Below are 21,983 nucleotides of genomic sequence, written 5' to 3' on the forward strand. Positions count from 1 at the left end.
CAGGAAAAAGCCATCTCCCCTTAAATTAAATATATTTATACATCGCATGAAGCTGTCAGTTTATTATTTCAGTATCACCTTAAGTTCAATATACACCGAACCAAGTTGTCAAGTTGATGATTTCAATAGGCTCGTATCGGTCTAGTTCGAAGGCAGATGAGTAGCGTACTTCCGCCCGACTGCTGCATTCTGGGTAATGTAGTCAATAAGGAAAATGGCGCTAGTAAATTCGTCGGGGGAGGAGTGGTACACTTAAAATACTTTTTAAAAATCCTCTAGAGTGGAAACAAGTTCCAAAAAGATACTTTATTGTTCATTCCGGAGAAACTTTGGACCCTGGCGCTTTTGCCTGGCTTTTTCTCTTTTACAACCCAGCCCAGTGTTCGGGACACCCCCCTTCACCCCCCCCCCCCGGGCTGTAGTCCGGAACTTCCGGTGAGTCTTCGGGGACGTCAGAGCCGAGGCGACAGCGGCGGCCGCTTTGGGAAGAACGAGTCGGCTGTGAGGAGAGCTCGTCCGAGGGCTTGGGTCGTAACGTTCCCTGGACAGAGCGGTGTCTGCGTGGCAGAGGTGCCATCATGGTAAGCGCGGCAAGGCAGGGGCCGGCAGTTGAGGGCCGGGGAAGGAAGGAGGGTGTTTAGGACCCGGCAAGTTGGGCCTGACGGCTGCGGAGGTGCCGAGTCACCCGGCCTAAGTCAGGCCGGTCCGTCCGTCCGTCCGTCCGGGGAGCATCGGGCAAGAGCCGTACCCCGGACTGCAAACGGTCGCGGGTCATCCCCACTTGTTCAGGAGGTGGCTTGCATTTCCTCTCAGTTGAACTTGAGTTCCTTCCTTGTTTGTGTCCACCCATGGTTTTCGCAAGCGGTAGACATTTAACAGGTTCCATGAATACTGAGTTAACTGAAAGTTTGTTGAGGGGAGGAACAGAATGAGAGGCTTCCCAGAAAGAATACATGGGGGCATCCCCGTGAGCAGGAACACTCCGCTCTCACCCAGTTCCTGGAGTCCGGTCCCTCCTGCGTCCTGCCTGGGTGGTGGTCATGCCTTCGGCTGTGTAAGCGATTCAGTAAACATGACAGTAGTAGCTAATATTTATTTGCTGGTGCTTTTCCCATACACAGCTTTTATTTGAACTCCTACAGTCCCTCCTTACACCTTATCTCATTTAATCCTTATAGTGACCTTGGAGACAAGGATGATTATTATCGTTTTCACCATGAGAAAACTTGTTGTTTACAGAGGTCACAAAAGTGGAGTGAAAATTTTAAACCCAGTCTGGCTAGCTGGCTGCAGAGCTCAGTCTAATTATTGTACTACTGCACAGCATTACCTAGATGTCACCCGTTTGTTTTTGTAAAAAAAAAAAAAAAAGGAAAAGGGAAAAGGAATGATGATTAGATTTTCTCCTGAGTGTGTTGTTGTCGAATCATACTTCTATTCTCAAGTTTATCCACTTAACAGACCTTGAATACTTGATATGTGGTAGGCAGTATGCTAGGCATTGGGATTTATAAAGGAAAGTAGGATTTGGAATGGGGAGCAGTAGGAAGGAGCATAAATTCCCGAGTGAATTGAAGGCAGATTGGTATGCGTGTTAAATACCTTGCACATTTTTCTCTTTCGTATTGCAGAGAGAAGGAATGGCTTAGATGGGGTGGTGTAGTGAGAGGCGCTCAGGGAGGCCCCACTTTTCTTCCTTTTATCCCAGAAACACTTGCTTTTGTTAGGTTTCTGGCCAAGATTTTGCTAGACAGAGTTCTAGAAGAATCAAAGGTTTTAAACTGTGCCCGACACAGGGAGTGAAGAATCACTTGAAGTTTTAAGCATAATCATTTGAGACTTATATTTGCATTTTAGGAAGATGGCTGATTCCATTTTGGTAACTACCTTATCAATAGATGGCTTTCCCTCTACGTAATGTATATTTGGAATCAAGTAAAAAATATTTGACTATTTTGAGATTTTTTTCTTTATTTTTTTAAATTAAATCTTTATATTGAGCCCTAACCAGTTTGGCTCAGTGGCTAGAGCGTCAGCCTGCGGACCAAGGAGTCCCGGGTTCGATTCCGGTCAAGGGCATGTACCTTGGTTGTGGGCACATCCCCAGTGGGGAGTGTGCAGGAGGCAGCTGATCGATGTTTCTAACTCTATCTCTCCCTTCCTCTCTGTAAAAAAAAATCAATAAAATATATATTTTTTTAATCCTTTATGTTGAAAGTATTACATAGTGAAAGCAAAACAAAACAAAACAAAAAACAGAAAAAATGATTAATTCAGAGTTTAAATATTCTATGGGGAAAAACTTCTGAATAAAATTAAGAGACAAGCACCCAGTTGGTGTGGCTCAGTGGTTGAGCGTCATTCCATGAACCAAGAGGTCACTGGTTCAATTCCCAGTCAGGGCACATGCCTGCGTTTGATCCTTAGTGTGGGGTGTGAAGCAGGCAAGCCCATCATTGATGTTTCTAACTCTCCCTCTCCTTCCCTTTCTGAAATCAATAAAAACATTTTAAAAAATATGTTTTTACTGATTTTTAGAAAGAGAGGAAGAGACCTCTTGGTTCCTACTGTAGATTGACATTCAGCTGCTGAGCCACACCAGCTGACTCAACTCTCAACTCTCTTCTTAAAAAAAAAAAGAAGAAGAAAAAGAAAGAAAGAGAGAGCCCTAAAAGGTTGGCTAGTGGATAAAGCATCGGCCTGCGGACTCAAGAATCCCAGGTTCAATTCGGGTCAAGGGCATGTACCTTCGGGGCGGGCATACAACCAGTAGGAGGTGTGCACCAGGCAGTTGATCAATGTTTCTCTCTCATCGATGTTTCTAACTCTATCCCACTCCCTTCCTTTCTGTAAAAAAATCAATAAAATATATTTTAAAAAGAAAGAAAGGGTGGAAACAGACTTTAGGTTCATTGTAGTACTGACAAGTGCTTCAGGCAGACCGCTGTGGTCCATCAGGATTTTGGTAGTGTATCTTGTTCTTCAACAACATTTATCAGCATTAACTCCCCTGAACTGTTTTGGCTGAGAATAAATATGTCTTTATTCTGTTCTAACTCTGGCATCTCTTTTCTCCTAGTTCTCTTTCAACATGTTCGACCACCCGATTCCCCGGGTCTTCCAGAACCGCTTCTCTACACAGTACCGCTGCTTCTCCGTGTCCATGCTTGCAGGGCCTAATGACAGGTCAGATGTGGAGAAAGGCGGGAAGAGTATGTGCTTGTTTTTATTTGGAATAGTAACTTTTATTTGGAATAGTAACTTTTATTTGGAATAGTAACTTTTATTTGGAATAGTAACTTTTATTTGGAATAGTAACTTTTCCTGCCCTCAACCTGCAGTGCTTATAGTCTTCAACAGTTCTTATTTTACATGTGTAACAGTAGCTACTTACGCTGAAAACGTTGCTTGTTCCAGATTTGCTGGGGTGGAGTCCAAATTATGATTAGATTTATGGCTAGTATCCATTCATTTCCCCAAAATAAATTATAGCTAGTAAAATTCGTTATGACAGATCATTATTATTAATTCTGGCTACCATATAAGTATCATTTAGTACTTTTTTTTAAAGATTAACAGCAACTGCATTTTGATTTTTGTTGTTTTTATTTTCTAATACTTTTTAAATGTTCTTTTCACAGTTATTATGCCACCCTCAGCCCTCGATCAACTCAGTAAGTATTTCCTACACAACTTGAGAACTGAGGTAATATAAAGGCGGATGCCACGTCTGGCCAGGAGTTGTCCCTGGAATATGACGCTAAGCTGGGAGAGCTAGGGCCACAGATGGCCCAGTGACGTGGCCCTGGGGCCAGTGAGTATTCAGCTCCAGGACTCTTTTTTTTTTTTTTTTAACATTTTTTTTATTGATTTTTTACAGGGAGGAAGGGAGAGGGATAGAGAGTTAGAAACGTCGATGAGAGAGAAACATCAACCAGCTGCCTCTTGCACACTCCCTACTGGGGATGTGCCCGCAACCAATGTACATGCCCTCGGCTGGAATCGAACCCAGGACCTTTCAGTCCGCAGACCGACGCTCTACCACTGAGCCAAACCGGCTTCAGCCCTAGCCTGACTCTTAATTAATGACTTGCCTCTCTGAAATTCAGTGACTTCATTTTTAAATGGGGACACACAGAGCTGCTGGGTGGCCATAGTACCCCTTAAATAGTGCCTTGTGGTGTATTTGTAAACAGCCTAAACCCAGGTAACACCAGTCAGAGGCATGAGGTGGTACCTTTAGCCAGTAGGGCTTCACCAATGCCAACAGCAGCAGTGGTCGTACCCAGTAGGGGCCTTTAATCCTGGCCTCAGTCAGCCAGTGGGTGGATAGAGCTGAGCGGATCACATCCCTCAGACAAGTCCCTGTGATGGCAGAGGAGGGGCCAAGGCCCCAGAGAACCCACCTTTCCATTTGAGCTGACCCAGAGGCTGAGCACCAGTGTGACCCTTGGCCCAGGTGTCTGAGAAGAGACTTAGGGATTGGGACTGTAGTATTTAGATCAGTGCTGTTCATACCTTTTATTCTGTGGGAGAGACTGTCCAACTGAAATCTATCAGCATTCAAGTCACTCTTTGTGATGTGCAGGGGTGCAGGGGGCAACACCCACATCCACCACTACCTCTGCAGGGAGGAGCCACTTCTGGAGCTCTCCCTCCCTATCTGTGGTGTCTTGCCCGAGCTCATTTCTTGGTCTGCTTTATCAAAATTTTTAGGGAGATCCCAAATAAGTCTGCCATACCTCCTGACTGCTGCATGAAACTTCTGTTGCATGTTTTCCTAAATCGACAGGGCAAAGTAGGTCTCAATGGTTAAGTCCCCAACCTGGGCCAGTAGCCTAGGTTGAATCCCAGTGTCACTCCTTCTGGGCCGTGCGTCCTTGGCAGGTTCACCATTCTTTTGTTCTCCGTAGATAAAATTGGCAAGGACAGTACCTACCTCACTCTTCTGGGAAGACCGAGTGAGGGCCTGGCGTGTGGCAAACACTGTCACTATGTCAGTCTGTCCCAGTCCCCGACTCTCCTGGGTTCTGCTTCCCATTGACAGCTCCTCTGTGCCCCCTGCACTCCTGGGTCAGGCTGCCAGCAGTCCTGTTTGCCTGCCTATGGCTCTGTATGTGGCCTCACCCTCAGAGGGGATGCATTGTGTCAGTCACCCTGCGTGGTGTCCCACCCGGCCTCCTCTCCTGACCGCTCCACACCTTGTACCCGTGCTCCAGCCTCACCTAATGGTCAGCCACTCCTGAACTGGCTGGGTTCCCCTTCCCTCCATGCCTCTGCTCAGGCTGCTTCCTCTGCCTGGAATTCCCTTCCTGGCCCTCCCACCTTGACTTCCCTGGAGGCCATCCTCCAGCAGCCCTGCGTCCTCCCACCCTGCTCCACCCCTCCCACAGCACCACGCATCAGGGTGCCCTTGTTTTCTTTCTTGGTTTGCTCACTAGAAACCTTTGAAGGTGGCAGCTTTGTCCAGCACATGGTTGGCATTTAAATTATCTGCAAAGAAACGAATAAACATGCCACTTTTCAAAATTAGAATTTCAGAAAACCACAAGTGTAAGCTGCTGCTGAGAATCAGAGTCACTGAACATTTCCCAGTTCTGGGCCAAGTTCTGTGATCTCACAGGGAACATGGGGTCTTGTGGGTGGGCAGACTCTGAAGGGCAAAACACCACACAGGTCCGCCGATCTGCTGTGGGGGGCAAGGCTGTGTGGAGCCATAGTGGGTGCTCAGGAGGCTGCTTTTTGGGGGGAGCTTGTTGGGGAAACAGCATTTCTGTCCCTTGGAGAAGTTTAATCTCATAACCTCTCTTGTTTCTAGGCCGACTCAACATTACCTACCCCATGCTGTTCAAGCTGACCAACAAGAACTCGGACCGCATGACGCACTGCGGTGTGCTGGAATTTGTGGCTGATGAGGGTATCTGCTACCTGCCACACTGGGTGAGTGGAGCTGTCTCTGGAGAGTCTGTGAGCCTGTCTCGGGTGGAACCTCAGGCAGGGACACCATCCCGCCCAACATGTGCAAGTGTCTTGCCCCAGATACAGAGTGAGGGAGGGCATTCGGAATATCCTTTTCTTCGTTAATTGCTCAACTGGTAGCCTGGATACCACCCCATGCCATTTACCTGTGATCTCCTGGGTATGGCTTGTTCACCATAACGAAGCAGCAGTATATTTGAAATGGTCTAAGTACAAAATTTTAGATTTTTAAACATTTTCTCCCCATTTTCAGAAGTTTCTCCCCCAGTTCTGTTGAAACAGATATGCGTTTACTCTTTTGCCTATAACTGAGTCTTTTTAAAGCACTCAGTTTTGTGGTCATGAAAACAAACCTTCTCTAGAGCTCTTGGGCTTTCCCTTAAGCCTGTGTCCTTCCCGAGGGCTAGGGGAGCCAGCCCCTCCACTGCAGGAGCCCTCCACTCCCACACCTGCCGCCTGGCCTCTCGTGATGTTTCCCAATCTTGGTCCCATGGGGAGCTCTTACACCTCAAAGCCCAGACCCAACTTGCTTTCCTGACCACTTGCCCTCCCCAGCACTTGTCTCCCAGTGCCTCACTCTCCTGTGTATCTGGAGGTCCCTCTTCTTGGTTTGAGGCCTTCTCCTGCTAATCCCGTAGAGTATTGTGGGTGGCTGAAGTGTCGGACATTGACAGCTTCCTGAGACCGCTGTGGATCTGCAGAGCCCCCTCTATAGAAGTGAGAGAAAAGGTGGTGATACTGGGGTACACAATCCCTCAAAGGTTCTCTGCAACCCATTGACTTGGAGTTTGGTGACCCTTGTCTAGGTTCTTAGGCCACTTTGGATCAGAAAACTAAACCATTTTTCTCTGAGAAAAATCACATTCCCTGGGATGCCTCTATAGGTAGCATGGAGCTGCTGGTCTGTCTCTTCCTGAGCTGTTCTTCTAGCTCCTGGCAAGAATAGGCATTTGCCTGGGGTTTCCCAGGTGTTGCCGCTGAGCCAGCCCCCATGCTCATGCATTGTGTTGGCTTATTGGCTGGCTCCATCTCACCTCAGGCTCCCGGGCTTCTTCAGGGTGAGTCAGCCTGGAACAAGGTTCCAGGAGGCCATCTGAATGTCAGACTTTAGGTCGATGACCGTCCCTGATTTCCAGAAACCTCACGTGGCCTTCTTTTTCCTTTAGATGATGCAGAATCTGCTGTTGGAAGAAGGGGGCCTGGTTCAGGTGGAAAGTGTCAACCTTCAAGTGGCCACATACTCCAAATTTCAGCCTCAGAGCCCTGACTTCTTGGACATCACCAACCCAAAAGCAGTGTAAGAAGGGTTCTTCTGGACAAAAGAGGGGTTTGCTGGCACACAGTCTAGAGAGCACTTGGTTGAATGTGTGCCTACTTTGAGGAGCACATATTTATTGTGATTGGCGTAGTAATTTGAGCATAATGACATTCAGCCAGCACGTCTTCCATCACTCCTGGACCTGGGCCTGACCAGTGTGCTAGACGCTCCGTGTGCCCCTTCTGTGTGCTCTCTGTATACTTCTTCATGGGCACCGTGGAACCTTTCCTTCGGGTGAACTTTGACCCCTAGCCCAAAGCCCAGTATGTTCTGGTGGAAGGGAGCCACTGGTGCCCGTAAACTTGCCACTCAAGCTTAGGGCCTTTCACTCCAAACCAGTGGGAAGCATTGGCTTAAGTTTTCTTTCTCTTAGCAAGAGGAATGCAGAGGTTTTAGCTTCTAGTGATCTTTTTTTGGCAGGGAGGGTGTGTGTTCTCTGAACAGTAGCAAGACGTATGTGTTTATAATTTAAGGAGTGACCAGTGTGGGTGAGGGGTCTGCTGTGTGAGGACTACAGTAACTTGGAGGCCCCAGTGTAGCTCATTGAGGTCATGTGATAGAGTGGTCACTCTATCTCCTATTTGTTTTTTAAAATGCATGTTTAGAGAAAAAAATGTAGGTAAGTGGACAGCAAAGGAAAAGCTGCCTTCACCTGTCTCTCTGCACTCTTCGCAGGCAGGAGCTCAGGAGCAAGTTGCTGACAGTCGTGTCCTAGATGTGGGTGGGCACATTGAGCCATCCACTGACTGTGTCTGTGGACTGGCATTTGGGCCCCTTGCAGCTGGGTCCTGGACATGCAGGGGTGCTGGACTCTGCTCATAGCAGTCAATGTCCTGTGGCAAAGTATGATCCCTTGTCATTCAAAGCTCTGCTTGGAGGTGCTTGTCTGACTGTCAGTGCCTAGGAGTGAGGCCTGCGTCTGACTGTAGCCCCTCATGATTTTCTCTAAATTTTTATATTTTTTTCAATGCATTCTTACTGAATTGCTTTCAGAAGCAATTTCTCTCATAGAAAGGGCACTACTTTCATCAGCTATGTCAACCCAATGCCCTTGTCCAGCTGATAGTCTGGATAAAGGCAGTCACATAGAGCAGAGAATGTAGGGGGTGCACAACAGCGACGGGAGAGCCATGTTCATCCTCAGGCCAATTGGATTGGGTCTGACAACTTGGGTCCTCAACGAGGGTCCAGGGCAGGGCCCTCCTGAAGCATGGCATTTCACATGAGGAATGAAGACAGCATCCCACACAAGGCCCTTTTCACAAAGTTGCTGTCACCCTGGAAGGATTTGTGACCAAGAAAACAACCTAGACAGCCTGGCTTTCCCCCTCAGGCTCTGAGAGCCTCTCTAGGACAGCATTCACCACGCGGTGATCCATGACATTGAAAGGTTGGCAACCGTTGCTCTAGGAGCTGCCATGTCACTGGTGCATTCTGGAGCTATAGTTTATGTTTATGCCTTGACATTGTGTGTCTGCAGATTAGAAAACGCATTGAGAAACTTTGCCTGTCTGACCACTGGGGATGTGATTGCCATCAACTACAATGAGAAGGTAAGTGTCGGCTAGAGGGCCAGCAGAGCCATTCTGATATTTGAATGGAGGTTCTTTTTAAGCAGTGATACCTGACTTGTCAACTAATTGCTGCCTACTGCTTACTTTTTAGAGCCCTATACTAATAATTCAGAAGCTAAGTTTTGGTAATTGATTTATTACATTAATAGGTGAATAAGCTTAACATTGATATCCTTTCGTTTTGTATTTTTGTTTGTTTGTTTTTTTAATATATTTTATTGATTTTTTACAGAGAGGAAGAGAGAGGGATAGAGAGTCAGAAACATCAATGAGAGAGAATCATCGATCAGCTGCCCCTGCACACCCCCCACCGGGGATGTGCCCGCAACTAATGTACATGCCCTTGACCGGAATCAAACCCGGGACCTTTCAGTCTGCAGACCGACGCTCTATTCACTGAGCCAAACCGGTTTCGGCTATCCTTTCGTTTTGTTAATACCCAAGGATATTTTTCCTTGACTTTTTTAGAGAGCATGGAAGGTAGGGTAGAGACAGAGAGAAACACTGGTGTGATAGAGATTGGTTGCCTCCAACATGAGCCTTGACCAGGGCTTGAGTTATGTGCCCTTGACCAGAATTGAACCCAGGTCCCTTCAATCCTCAGGTCGACATTATCCACTGGACCAAACTGGCTAGGGTTTGTTATTCTTATTAATCACATATCTGTGTCTCATGGTGGTGAGCCTGCCAATTGTGCCTCAGTTAGAAAGGCCTGCATTTCACCTAAAATCTCAGATAAGCCCTTTGCTAGGCTGTCAGGACAGAGAAATGAGCCAGTCTAGGTCCCTGTTTTTATGATTCCCTCCATTGGAAGCAAACAGGCCCTCCTAGAGCTGCCAGGCAGTGTGCTCCAATCGGGGGCACCTGGAAGCAGAGCCTGGCCACATCCTCTTCCTTACTTTCTGTTTCACTTTGGGTTTCTCTTAGCTCTTCTGGGCTTGTCCCTCCTGACACAGTCTTTCAGGTCTGAAAACCACTTAGGTTCATCCATGATTCCATGCAGTGGACAGCAGCAGCTTGTCCCAGGCTCTGAACCAAAAGCAATGTTGAAAAAAATAGATTCAGCCACTTTTAATGTATGTTTTTATGTACTTGAGGTTATCCTAAACACACAGCAACATTACTGGTTTAATTTCTTGTCTCTTGGCTACATTGTATTCTCCTGGTGGCTATAATTTATTTACAAATGAGTAAGTTTTGGCTACATACTATTCTTAGCAATGTTGGAGTGAACATTCTTAGAATTTTCTCTCTGCATATTTAAGCTAATTAATTACTTGGAGTTAATTCCTAGGAGTGTACAAGCTGGAATAAGGTTATGAGTGTCTTTTTCAATTTGATCCATAATTCCCTTGTCTGATTTGAACTACTTTTAGGGAATAACTTCCGTTGAGTGATGGACAGGCATGAAGGCAGTCCATCCCCAGGGCCTCTTTGTTGCAGCAAGATCTCAGGAGGGTGTTGTGGAGGTGAATGATGTGTCTGCAAGAGCCCAGTAGGGAGTCACAGTAACAGTGACAGTTCCCAGTGCTGCCATGAAACTAACCAACTGATTTCTGTGTTCTCACAGATCTATGAACTGCGGGTGATGGAGACCAAGCCTGACAAAGCCGTGTCTATCATCGAGTGTGACATGAATGTGAGTAACTGCTGCTTATAGTGCATTCCACCCGGGGGAGACGGGCATTTGTGCCCCAAGAGGATGTCACTGTCACACAGTCCCCAGGACTGCTTGGGTGAGAGAGGAGGAAATGCTGCCGGAGCATCATGAGAACGCTGCAGACCTTGTGATTCTTCTCAGGGCCAGTGGAGGTGGCACAGTTGCCTCCGGTTCTGAGATGGCTAAATCTACTGGCATCTCAGACCTGCCAAGAAGTGCATCTTCTTAAACACTAAGGAAGCTCAATTTTTTAAAATATTTTTATTGATTTTAGAGAAGAAGGAAGAGGGAGAGAGAGAAACATCAATATTGAGAGAGAATCATTGATTGTCTCCTGCACGCTCCCTACTGGGATAGAGCCTGCAACCCTGGCATATGCCCTAGACTAGAATCAAACCCAGAACCCTTCAGTCCACAGGAAGATGCTTTATCCACTGAGCCACATGAGCTAGGGCAGGAAGCTCAATTTTTTTACAAAAGCTAAGGAAGGCCGAAACCGGTTTGGCCCAGGGGATAGAGCGTCGGCCCGCGGACTGAAAGGTCTCAGGTTCAATTCCTGTCAAGGGCATGTACATTGGTTGCGGAAAAATTCCCCAGTAGGGGGTGTGCAGGAGGCAGCTGATCGATGATTCTCTCTCATCAGTGTTTCTAACTCTCTATCCCTCTCTCTTCCTCTCTGTAAAAAATCAATAAAATATTTAAAAAATAAAAAGCTAAGGAAGGCTGCTCGGCTCCTAAGTAGAAAGGAACTGCTGGGACACACAATAGTTTGTTGGCTTTCCAGAGAATGATGCTGAGCATAAAAAGGGCAGTCCCAAGTGGTTACAACTGATTCCATTTTTTGTTTTTGTTTTTTGTGTGTGTACGTTAACTCTAACTTGAGGATATTTTTTCCATTGATTTTTAGAGAGAGTGAAAGGGAGAAAGAGGGAGAGAGTGAAACATTGATATGGGAGAGGCACATCAGTTGCCTCCCACATGTGCCCCAACCGGGCCCAGGGATTGAACCTGCAACCCAGGTATGTGCCCTTGACCAGGAATCGAACACACGACCCTTCAGTGCACAGGCTTATATTCTAACCACTGAGCCACATTAGCCAGGGCTGATTCTTGAAATAATAATACTTAAGAAAGAGAGGACAAAATAGTGGTTACAAGGTGCCTTGGGTGGTAGAGAAAATGGCCAGCAGAGGTGTGGATGTGGATGTAGAGGGAAAACATGGAGGGATCCTGTGGTGCTGGAACTATTCAGCATCTTGACTGTGGTCCTACACTAGTGATAAAATTGTGAAAACTTAGCACATACACACAAAGTGAATTCTTGTAAAACAGGAATTCTGAATAGTGTAGACGTTGATATCCGGGTAATGATATCATACTATAGTTTTGTAAAATATCACCATTGGGAATACTGGGCAAAGTGCACAGGGCATCTTTCTGATTAGTTCTTAAACCTGCATGTGAATCTCCAGTTTCCGTTACAAACAGAAAAGCTAAGGAATGCTAAGTGCCAGCGTGTCTCACACTTTCCCTTTCGCATCGGACGCAGGTGGATTTTGACGCTCCCCTGGGCTACAAAGAACCCGAAAGACAAGCCCAGCATGAGGAGTCAACTGTAAGTTCTTCCCTCCCCAGCCCGGCAGGTTTGGCCTCGTTGGTAATGGTCTTTGGGAGCCTGTCCTGGCTGCCAGCCTGTGTTTGGTCCCTACTGGTGCTGGTGTGGCCACAGACCCTGCTTTTCTCCCAGCCCCGCTCCCAGGGGATGGCCCCGCTGTTCCGGTGCAGAAACAGCAATAGAAAATGAGGGGGTATCCCTGGGAAAAGTTGAGGTTTCCCTGCTGGGAAGCTTATCTCTCATTTTTCTGTCCCTGTCAGGAAGGCGAAGCTGACCACAGCGGCTATGCCGGAGAGCTGGGCTTCCGTGTGAGTACCAGACCACGGGTTTCACTTACTGTGCTCCTGCCGTGCCATCTGCTCCTCGCAGCCACTCTATAACGCTCCACGGACATCACTAGGGATTGGGCCTCTGGTATCTTACACACATGTGTCTGTCACTCTGTCAGTTACATCGCACTTGACATCCACTTTCTCATGGAATCTTCCTAACAAATCTGTAAGGCAGCCACAACTTTCTTCTTTTTAAAATTCTAACCTACCATAAAGTTAAAATAGTACAATGGACACACGTATACCTTTCCTTTAGATTCACCAATATGGCCACATTTGCTTTATCTCTAAGAGTGTGTTCTCCTTTTCTTGGCCTACACTGTTTAAAAATAAATTGCAACATGACCCTTCAGTACCGCGCCCAGCCTGGCTCCCTGGGAAAAAAGTGATGACTAGTATCAGGATGCTGGGAGGCAGTGGGGGACTGGAAAGCTGAGCTATGCGGCAGTTGCAGCAGAGGTCTTAGTCCATCCACAGGGCCCCAGACTGCTCCTGCAGAGGCCAAGGCCAGACCTTTTAACCTGTCATTGGCTATTGGCTACAGGCTACCCTTGGGCAGTAGTTGCTCTTGAGCCAGGAGACTACCTTCATCTCACAACAGTCCTGAGACGGAGTTCTCAGCTGCCCACACTTCAGCAGCTGGGCAGTGAGGGCTTCATTCCTGAGGGTGACTGGGTGGCACCCCCAGAACATATCCCTGCAGCAGTCTCAGCAAAGGGCATACCTGTGCTCACCTCCTGCTTGCCTGTGTAGGCCTTCTCCGGCTCTGGGAACAGGCTGGACGGGAAGAAGAAAGGTGTAGAGCCCAGCCCCTCCCCAATCAAGCCTGGAGACATCAAAAGGTGGGTCTTTATCATCATCTAGGGCGGGTCTGTGCTAGGCCTATGGGGTGGGTAGCCTCACTCCAGCTCTGGAAAGAAAGCCCAGCTCAAAGAATCCAGCAGAGGGAGAATTCCCCACCCCCACCCCAACCTGCTCTCCTTGGGGGACTGAAACATGACAAGGAGTTGCTGTTTTCCAGTGGAAGTGTGTCAGTATCTTCCCTCCAGCCCAGAACCAGGCAGTCCAGCCTCCACCTGCCTCCAGCTGGTCCCCCATCAGATCTCTCACCTACTTAAAACCTTTCTAGTTCCTATCCAATCTGTTGTTCTGTTCTATTCATCAAGTCATAGTATCTAACTTCCTTCAAACAGGAGGCACAAGCTGCCTCACAGATGTGTTTCTGTTGTTTGGCCCAGGGACTCAGAGCACATTCCCTGCTCTGGTGGCTGTCACAGTTGGTGGCAGGGATGAGATGTGTCTCCTGTCATATGTCACCTTTCTACTATATGTTGGAGCAGAAGGATGATGGTACAATCCAGTGGTTGGCAAACTCATTAGTCAACAGAGCCAAATATCAACAGTACAACGATTGAAATTTGAGAGCCAAATTTTTTAAACTTAAACTATATAGCTAGGTACATTGTTATTAACTTAATAAGGTACTCCTAGAGATCCAAGATGGCTGCGCCCAGGTGAACACCTAGCCGCAGCCGCACACAACAATTTCAATAAAATACAACTAAAATATAAAACGGACATTGCCCAGAACTACAGGAAGGTTGACTGACTGGAAATTCTACAGTGAGAAGCAAGGAGAAAACCAGAAGGAGGTGCGGAGGAGCTGGAAAAGCCAAGGTACGGAGACGCGGAGACGCGGTGCGCAGAGAGGACAGAGCCGGAGAGGAGGGAGGCCGAGTGCCTGGCGGGCGTTCCCTAGCGGAAAGGAGATAAAACTCCGACTGTGCTGGGCCCCCGACTGCTCTGATCCCCAGTTTTAGGCCAGACCCCGAGGACTCAGGCTCAGCCGTAGGGAGCAGGGCTGTAAGGCGGAACCCCGGGGAGAGGCGAAAGGAGGTCCCGGAGGCGCGCACATTGCGCGCAGAGAAGGGACGGTCGGCTGTGCCGCGGGATCGCCCTGACGGGAAGGAGACTGGGGCTCCAGACTGCTCTGAACGCCACCTCCAACTCCACTTCCAACTGAACTGAACCCCAATACCGGGCTCATTGGGGGAGAGCATAGACTGTTTGGCAGCAGGCGAAAATCGAGGGCACCTTTCTCTCAGAGGCGCCGGCAGCGAGCTCTGACGGACCCGCATAGGGCGGGGCTGACGGAAGCCAAAGCTGCAGGCTCCACCCTGAAACCCCGTCCCATCTGTAACTGCGAAATGCGACAACAAAATAGATCACAAACGAAAGAAATGGAGGACAAAAAGCGTCTGGATATAGAGTTCAAATCTACGCTTATAAGGTTTTTCAAGAATTTCCTAGAAAAGATGGATAAGGCCTATGAGGATATGAAAAGAGATCAACTAGAATTAATAAGGGATCAACAAGACATAAAGAATACATTGTCTGAAATAAAAAATATTTTACAGAGTCCTAAAAACAGAAGGGAAGATCACAAGAATCAAGTCAAAGATTTGGAACATAAAGAGCCAGAAGACACTCCTCCACAGAAGCTAGAAGGCAAGAGAATCCAGAAAATTGAAGATAATGTAAGAAACCTCTGGGACAACTTCAAGCGAACCAACATCAGAATTATTGGGGTCCCAGAAGATGAGAGAGGGCAAGATATCGAAAACATACTGAAAGAAATAGTGACAGAAAACTTCCCCCACCTGGGGAAAGAATTAGACTTACAAGTCCAGGAAGCGCATAGAACTCCAAACAAAAGGAATCCAAAGAGGACCACACCGAGACACATCATTATTAAAATTCCAAGAGCAAAAGACAAAGAGAGAATATTAAAAGAAGCAAGAGCAAAGAAGGTAGTAATCTATAAAGGAGCACCTATACGATTGTCAGCTGACTTCTCAACAGAAACCATGCAGGCCAGAAGGGAATGGCAAGAAATATTCAAGGTGATGAATAGCAAGAACCTACAGCCAAAGATAATCTATCCAGCAAAGCTATCACTCAGAATCGAAGGCCAGATAAAGAGCTTCACTAATAAAAAAAAGCTAAAGGAGTTCATCACCGCCAAACCAGATTTATATGAATTGCTGAAGGGGGTTCTTTCAGAAGATAAAGTAAACAAAGATAAAAATTATGAACAACAAATACGTAACTATCAACAAGTGAATCTAAAAACCAAGGAAATTAAAAAAATCTGATGAACAATATTAACTGTTGAATATAATAGAATCAGAGGTATGGAAGGGGAGTGAACTGACAATTCTTGGGGAAAAGGGGAGAGGGGGGCGTGGGAAGAGACAACATAAACTGTGCACATATGGATGAGGACAATGGGGAGAGGGGAAAGGGAAGAGGGTGGGGTGGGAACCTGGTGGAGGAGAGCAATGGTGGGGGGGGGGGAAGGAACATTTGTAATAATATGAACAATAAAAACTTATAAAAAAAAAAATAAATAAATAAATAAAAAAAAAAAGGAAAAAAAAAAAAAAAAAAAAAAAAAAGGGACTCCTAAGCTGGCCTTTGCTAAAAACATGGTATTTTGTGGAAGAGCCACACTCAAGGGGCCAAAGAGCCGCAAGTGGCTATCGAGCCGCCATTTGCCAACTGCTGGTATAACGGATTTTCACCCACTCTCCGAGTTTGGTACAGGTGTACCCCTCCAAGGTTGATCCCTGAGGCTGGAGGACGGATTTGATGAGGGCCTCCCAGCCTCTGGGTGATCCCTCACTGCAGGCTAGGTCCCGTCTGAAGGCCCTGCCCCATTTGCCTTCTGATTTCCTGTAGGGATGCTGGGAGCACCAGAGGGCTGGCCAAGGCCAGGGTGGTTTACAGCCGCCTGCCTCAGAATGAAAATCGCCAAGAGGACACTCTTCCTCTCTTTGGCTTGCCTTCCTCTTGTGAGTCAAGAGGGAATTTGAGTCCTGCTCTTCTGGAGCTAACATTTCTCCTCTTCCATCTTTACAGAGGAATTCCCAATTATGAATTTAAACTTGGTAAGATCACTTTCATCAGAAATTCACGTCCACAGGTCAGAAAGGTTGAAGAGGTGAGAAGTTTTATTTTCTAATGGGGGGGGGGGGATTCTTTCCATTTGGAATCTGGGTATTGCTGTCATATTTTTCTTCATTCGTGGGGCTCTCCTCCCTCCAGTGGCCTGGTGGTCCTATGGAGGCTGTGTGTGGGGTGTGGGGCTGGGTGTAGAGGTGTGTGTTTGGGAGCTCAGAACCCTCATCTTCTGTAGATAACACCACTGGCTGACTAACAGAAGGAATACATGAAAGATACCCGTTTTTGAGAGTTCAGAAAAACAAGCCCTCTTTCTGCTGGTGGGAGACTAGCTTACTAAGGAATTCAACTTCTAGGAAATATCAAGCTCAGTGCAAACACATTAAGCTGGTCATCACAGAATTTAAAAATACTGCAAACCTAGAAGTAATATCCAAGGGTACAGACTGTCTCTCCTACCTGATGAAATTCTCCGTAGATTTTAGAATGTACTGGATAAGAAATCCATTGTCTTGAGACTTGGGAATAAAGTTTGCAAATAGTCCCTAATCATTTTGGCTCAGTAGATAGAGCATCGACCTGCAGACTGAAAGGTTCCAGGTTCGATTCCGGTCAAGGGCATGTACAATACATTGGTTTCGGGCACATCCCCAGTAGGTATCTCATTGATGTTTCTAGCTCTCTATCCCTCTCCCTTCCTCTCTGTAAAAAATCAATAAAATATATATATATATATATTTTTTTTAAAAAGAAAGAACAAAAATGTGATGCTTCTGCAAAAGGATATTCGCTCACCCTGAGGATAAAGGCAGTGGTAGACACATGGTTGTGATTATGTGGCATGTGTTCAATTCAGTTGATTGTGATTTGTATTTATATTTCAAAAACATTTCTTATCAATAATGGGGAAGTAAGGAAAATGGGTGGATGGTACGAGTCAGCAAAATAAAGCAATTTCTATAAACCTCCAAGAAATTTCTGAAAATAGTATCTTATTTTCACACAGGATGATGCTGGAGGCAGATTCGTCGCTTTCTCTGGAGAAGGACAGTCATTGCGTAAAAAGGGAAGAAAGCCATAAGTTAGCTGATTGGAAAATAAAATACTCAATTGCAACATAATGGCTTTTAGTTACTGGCTCTGACAGGGATGAAAGTATTGCAAAGATGCTCTGTCACTTTAGGTTTGTTTAGAGTTACCTAAGAATCGTCTAGTTTGGTCTGGAAGTGGGATGCAGGACTTCGTGGTTACATGCTTGAATTGGAGAAAGAAGGTGCTACTGGCGACCTCCTCACCACTTCCTGCTTTCCCCTTGGGGGCATTCCCACTGACCCAGCAGGAACAGAGTTCCCCGTTCCCAATAAAAGTCAAAGGAAGGGGTTGAAGTACTCTAACTTGTGATGTTCTTTTTATTTTATTTACCCTTTCTTTTTGTGGGTCTGGAGCTTAGATGTTGTCTTTGGTCTAAAGAAAAGTGGTTTAAATAGATTTGTCCTCTATAAATAGTGGTTATTCTACTTTTTTTTTTTCCCCCTCTCTCACAAAAGAACTATTTCTCAGAAGGAAAACCTGATCTGAAAACATTTCTACTTTAGTTGTCATTTCAAAATAACTGGCTCCCTGAGTCTATTCTATTAGGGAGCGGGAGGGAACAACAAAATTTCATGGTGAAGCACAAATATGAAAATTAGAATAATTAAGAGCTAAAGGTGGTCCTTTTTCTCCTTCCCTATCTCCCACTCCCAGTTTAATGTGCTTTCCAATGTTCTGCTGGCCTGCATATTTTGTATTGGTCTCAGATCCTCACTTTGTATAAAGTGAAATCTTTTTTGACATGTTAACCCAATTATTTTTCATCTCTTTTTGTTCCTTGAAAGTAATTCTAAATTTTTCAAATAAAAACAGGGAATGACTAAAACCTGGATTGCCTCTAAATGTTTGGTTAGATGTCAACAGGGATTGATGTTTGGGCCACTGAGCAGGAGTTAGAGGAAGACCTGCTTGCAGGTACCCCTCATTCCATAGTGCTGTTAGAAAAGAACTTGGGGACAGGGGAGTGGCTCAGTGTATGGAGAACCGAGGCTCTCTGACCCTTGGGGTGAAGATGGTCAGGCCCAGATCTCCCCTTGTACCAGGTCTCCTGCGCTCCTTCCAACCCTCAGAAGAGGACAGGATGTACCATACCAGGGTCCACCATGGATCTCAGAGAATGAGCACTGAAGATTGTCATGATGACCAGCACTGTTCATCCATCATGGTGATGGGTGTAATTTCAGAAGGCATAAAGTACCACTGTGACCTACCTGACTCTTCCCTTAAGGCAGGTGTGGGGAACCTTTTTCCTGCCAAGGGCCATTTGGCTATAACATTTTCAGGCCATAAAAAAATTACCACCTTAAAAAATTAGCCTGCTATATATTTGGTCAAACATTTAACTTATCCCTAATGCCTTGCAGTGGCAAACCAAATGATTTTGCGAGCCTTATATGTCCCGTGGGCCAGTTGTTCCCCACCCCTGACCTTAGGAGTCTCAGTTCCACCGCAGAGGTAGAAGCCTTTGGTGGGTAGGCAGCTCCACTGGTAGGATCACATCGCCTGACATTGCCACTTTATGCATAATAAAGACGCTGGCCCTGGTTTTTCTCTTCCCAGGTATCACCTGTATGTGTAATGAAACCGGCCCTGTTCTTGTGCTGGAGGCAGGATTGGACCCCAATGATGGGTCTCCTGCTGGCACAGTGGGATCACCTGGAGCAAAACTGCTTATTCCTGCTGTACCCTGGCCCGCAACCTTATTGTCACACAGTGTCTTCTCCAAGCTTGGTCTGTGAGCCAATCTGGCAGGGATCCTGATAAAATTCAACTTTCTGAACCAGCTGCAGGGCCTCTGATCTGACCCAGTCTCAATCATAGAAGGGGCCCTGCACATGATCCGGTCTACATAGGCTGGGGAACCATTGCATTGCTACTGCAGGGCTTTCTGTCTCAGTAAAGCTTTCACTCCTAATCAGATATGCTAGCGGCCCTGGACTTGTACCCAGTGCCACTCGCAGCCTCCATGCCTTGGACCACCCCGCCCCTGTGGCTCAGAATGCCCTTCTCGCCTCCACTTCCAGCCTGAGTTCCCTCGGGAGGTTATCCGGCACCTTAGATATGTCCCTGCACACGTTATGCCCAGCCAACCCCCGTTGTTTTGTGAGTGGTCACTACAGCAGCTTCGCGGAGGTTGCTGCACAGTATGTGCTTACCGCATCTTAAAGATCGGGCTAAAACAATAGATAGTATTATAACATCTCCTGGCGTGGAAAGATGCCTCAGTGAAAAAAGCAGGAAGTATACACTAGCCGGTAGAGGATTCCATCTTTAGGGAAACATATAATGGCTCAAAAATTTCGGCTGCCCTAGCCGGTTTGACTCAGTGGATAGAGCATCCGCCTGGGAACTGAAAGGTCCCGGGTTCAATTCCAGTCAAGGGCACATGTTCGGGTTGTAGGCTCAATCCCCAGTGGGGGACTTGCAGGAGGCAGCCGATCCATGATTCTCTCTCATTGTGGATGTTTCTATCTCTCTCTCCCTCTTCCTTCCTCTCTGAAATCAATAAAAATATATTTTTAAAAATTTTAGGCCTAAAATTGTGTTGGGGAAGCTGTTCACCTCCGGGATGGAGGTCTGGGAGTCTTTCATATTCTACTTCGCATTTCTGATCACTTTTTAAACAAGAACAGAAACATCTATTTGAGACAATAGTGCTTAAGAAGACTGAGATGGTGAAAGTGATATGTGTAAAGAGGTCAGCATAGCCACTGGCACCTGCCAAGGAGCCCCCGTGTTTATTTTGAGAGTGGCATCTGTGGTCTGAACTCCTACTCACCCATCCAGGGCTCCCTGGACAAGCATCTCTTTCCTTATCTTCCGTCTGACCACTCTTCCCGACTCTTATATCTTCTAGCTCAGCCCCCACCCCCACCAGCCTTAGGAGGTAAATCTGATTAGGTCAACTAAGGGCATTAAGCCCTGAGGCCAAGGAAAAGATAATTTTTAAAATTTCCTCAAATTATGGTGATCTACACAGTTGACCCTTCAAGCAAAATAGATTTGAATTATGTGCCTCCACTTACTGTCAAACCTGTGTCCTTCAAAGGTCAGCTGTATTTTCCACCCACAGTTGGGAATCCATTTGTGCAGAGGATAACTTAAGTTATACAGATTTTCAGTTGTGTGGATTAGATGGAAGTAGTTTCAGAGAAGTGTGTACATGCGCTGTTTGTCCATCTGTGTTTGGGAGCCTGCTGAGGAGGAGGGCGGTACCTGGGCTATGTGAGGTGTGAAGTGACCAGGGTCTCCCTTGCACAGCGATCCCTCTGTGAGAGCGAGCGTGGGAGAGTCCAGGCTGCAAGAAAGCACACCCTCGTGTGGACCCCGAGACAGAGCCCCCCTGCAGACTGGCATCTCCCTCTGGAGGAGAAAGACGGGTGACAAGCACCCCTGCACGGCTTCCTGCAGTCTTCTTCAAGGACTCTGATTGGCCCAAATATTCCAGGAGGTACTGGGAGCTCCTGCCTGGCTTGGAACACATAGCTCGACCGTCTCCAGTGCTGCTTGCCCACCCTCACCTGCCTTCAGTGTGCCCCACCGCTGCCATGCTCCGGGGGACAGTTCTGTCAACTGCGCAGCTTCCGGGAAGCCAAGCACCACTGCATACTGCTGTGAACAGCCACGCTGGGCTGTCTCATGCTCCCCTACCAGGGACATTAGCACAGGAGATGGCCCTCCGAAGGTCTAGAATTCTCAGGAAAACTTTTGAATAGTAGCCCTGAACCGTGTGGACACGAAGAGGTAACTAAATGGTTGTGCAGTCACGAACATCTTGTGGGGTCATTTTGTGCCACCTGGCTTGGTGATGGCCGTGCATTGCCACCCTTTGCTCGCACTTGGCTGTGGCCCACGAGCTCAGTTCCTCTGCAGACACGGGTGGGGCATAACCTCTGGACCAGCAAGCTGTACCTTCTAGGCCCAGGAGGTGAGATTCCAGTTTTTCAGAAATGCACACAGCTACAGGATATTCCACCTTGCATAAAAAGGGTTCATGGACTCATGGCTCAAGAAACTCAAACCCAGGACGAATGGAATTTTGGTTTGCTTCCCTCAATATTTTTAGAAAATATCAAAAGCCATTTTACACATTAGATTCCAAAAAGAAGCTAAATATAAATTCAGTTTAGTTGGGATTGTTAAATTTCCCATCGGATGTTGTACTCCCGACTACTGAAATAAGGTCATAATCCAACAGGACATTGTGAGGACATAGCCAATAGGTGGCCATCTCCAGGCCAAGGAGAGAAAAAACGACCCTGCTGGTAACTTCCAGAACTGTGAGAAATGTGTTTCAGCCATGCAGTCTAAATGGCATTTAGACTGCACAACCATTTAGTGGCATTTAGTTCTGGCAGCCCCAGCACACTAATGCAGTCACCACCCCGGCGTAAGAGTGCTCAGCCCCACTTGTCCCACCCTCCTGAGGGAGCACAGCAGTTATGTTAAT

The 21,983-nt window shown here is 46.8% G+C and overlaps 1 protein-coding gene across 1 annotated transcript; it reads left to right on the plus strand.

Moving 5' to 3' along the window:
* The first annotated feature begins 425 nt into the window (after positions 1–425).
* UFD1 (ubiquitin recognition factor in ER associated degradation 1) lies at positions 426–17,562 on the plus strand. The gene is made up of 12 exons (XM_036449562.2): positions 426–581; positions 3,080–3,212; positions 3,642–3,674; positions 5,819–5,940; positions 7,146–7,276; positions 8,778–8,850; positions 10,442–10,510; positions 12,081–12,146; positions 12,407–12,454; positions 13,232–13,320; positions 16,400–16,481; positions 17,448–17,562. The coding sequence occupies exons 1-12, from the start codon at positions 579–581 to the stop codon at positions 17,520–17,522; spliced, it is 924 nt and encodes a 307-aa protein (XP_036305455.1). The 5' UTR covers positions 426–578; the 3' UTR covers positions 17,523–17,562.
* The last annotated feature ends 4,421 nt before the right edge of the window (positions 17,563–21,983 follow it).

Source organism: Pipistrellus kuhlii, unplaced genomic scaffold (genome assembly GCF_014108245.1).
Source record: "Pipistrellus kuhlii isolate mPipKuh1 unplaced genomic scaffold, mPipKuh1.p scaffold_m20_p_20, whole genome shotgun sequence".
NCBI lineage: Eukaryota > Metazoa > Chordata > Mammalia > Chiroptera > Vespertilionidae > Pipistrellus > Pipistrellus kuhlii.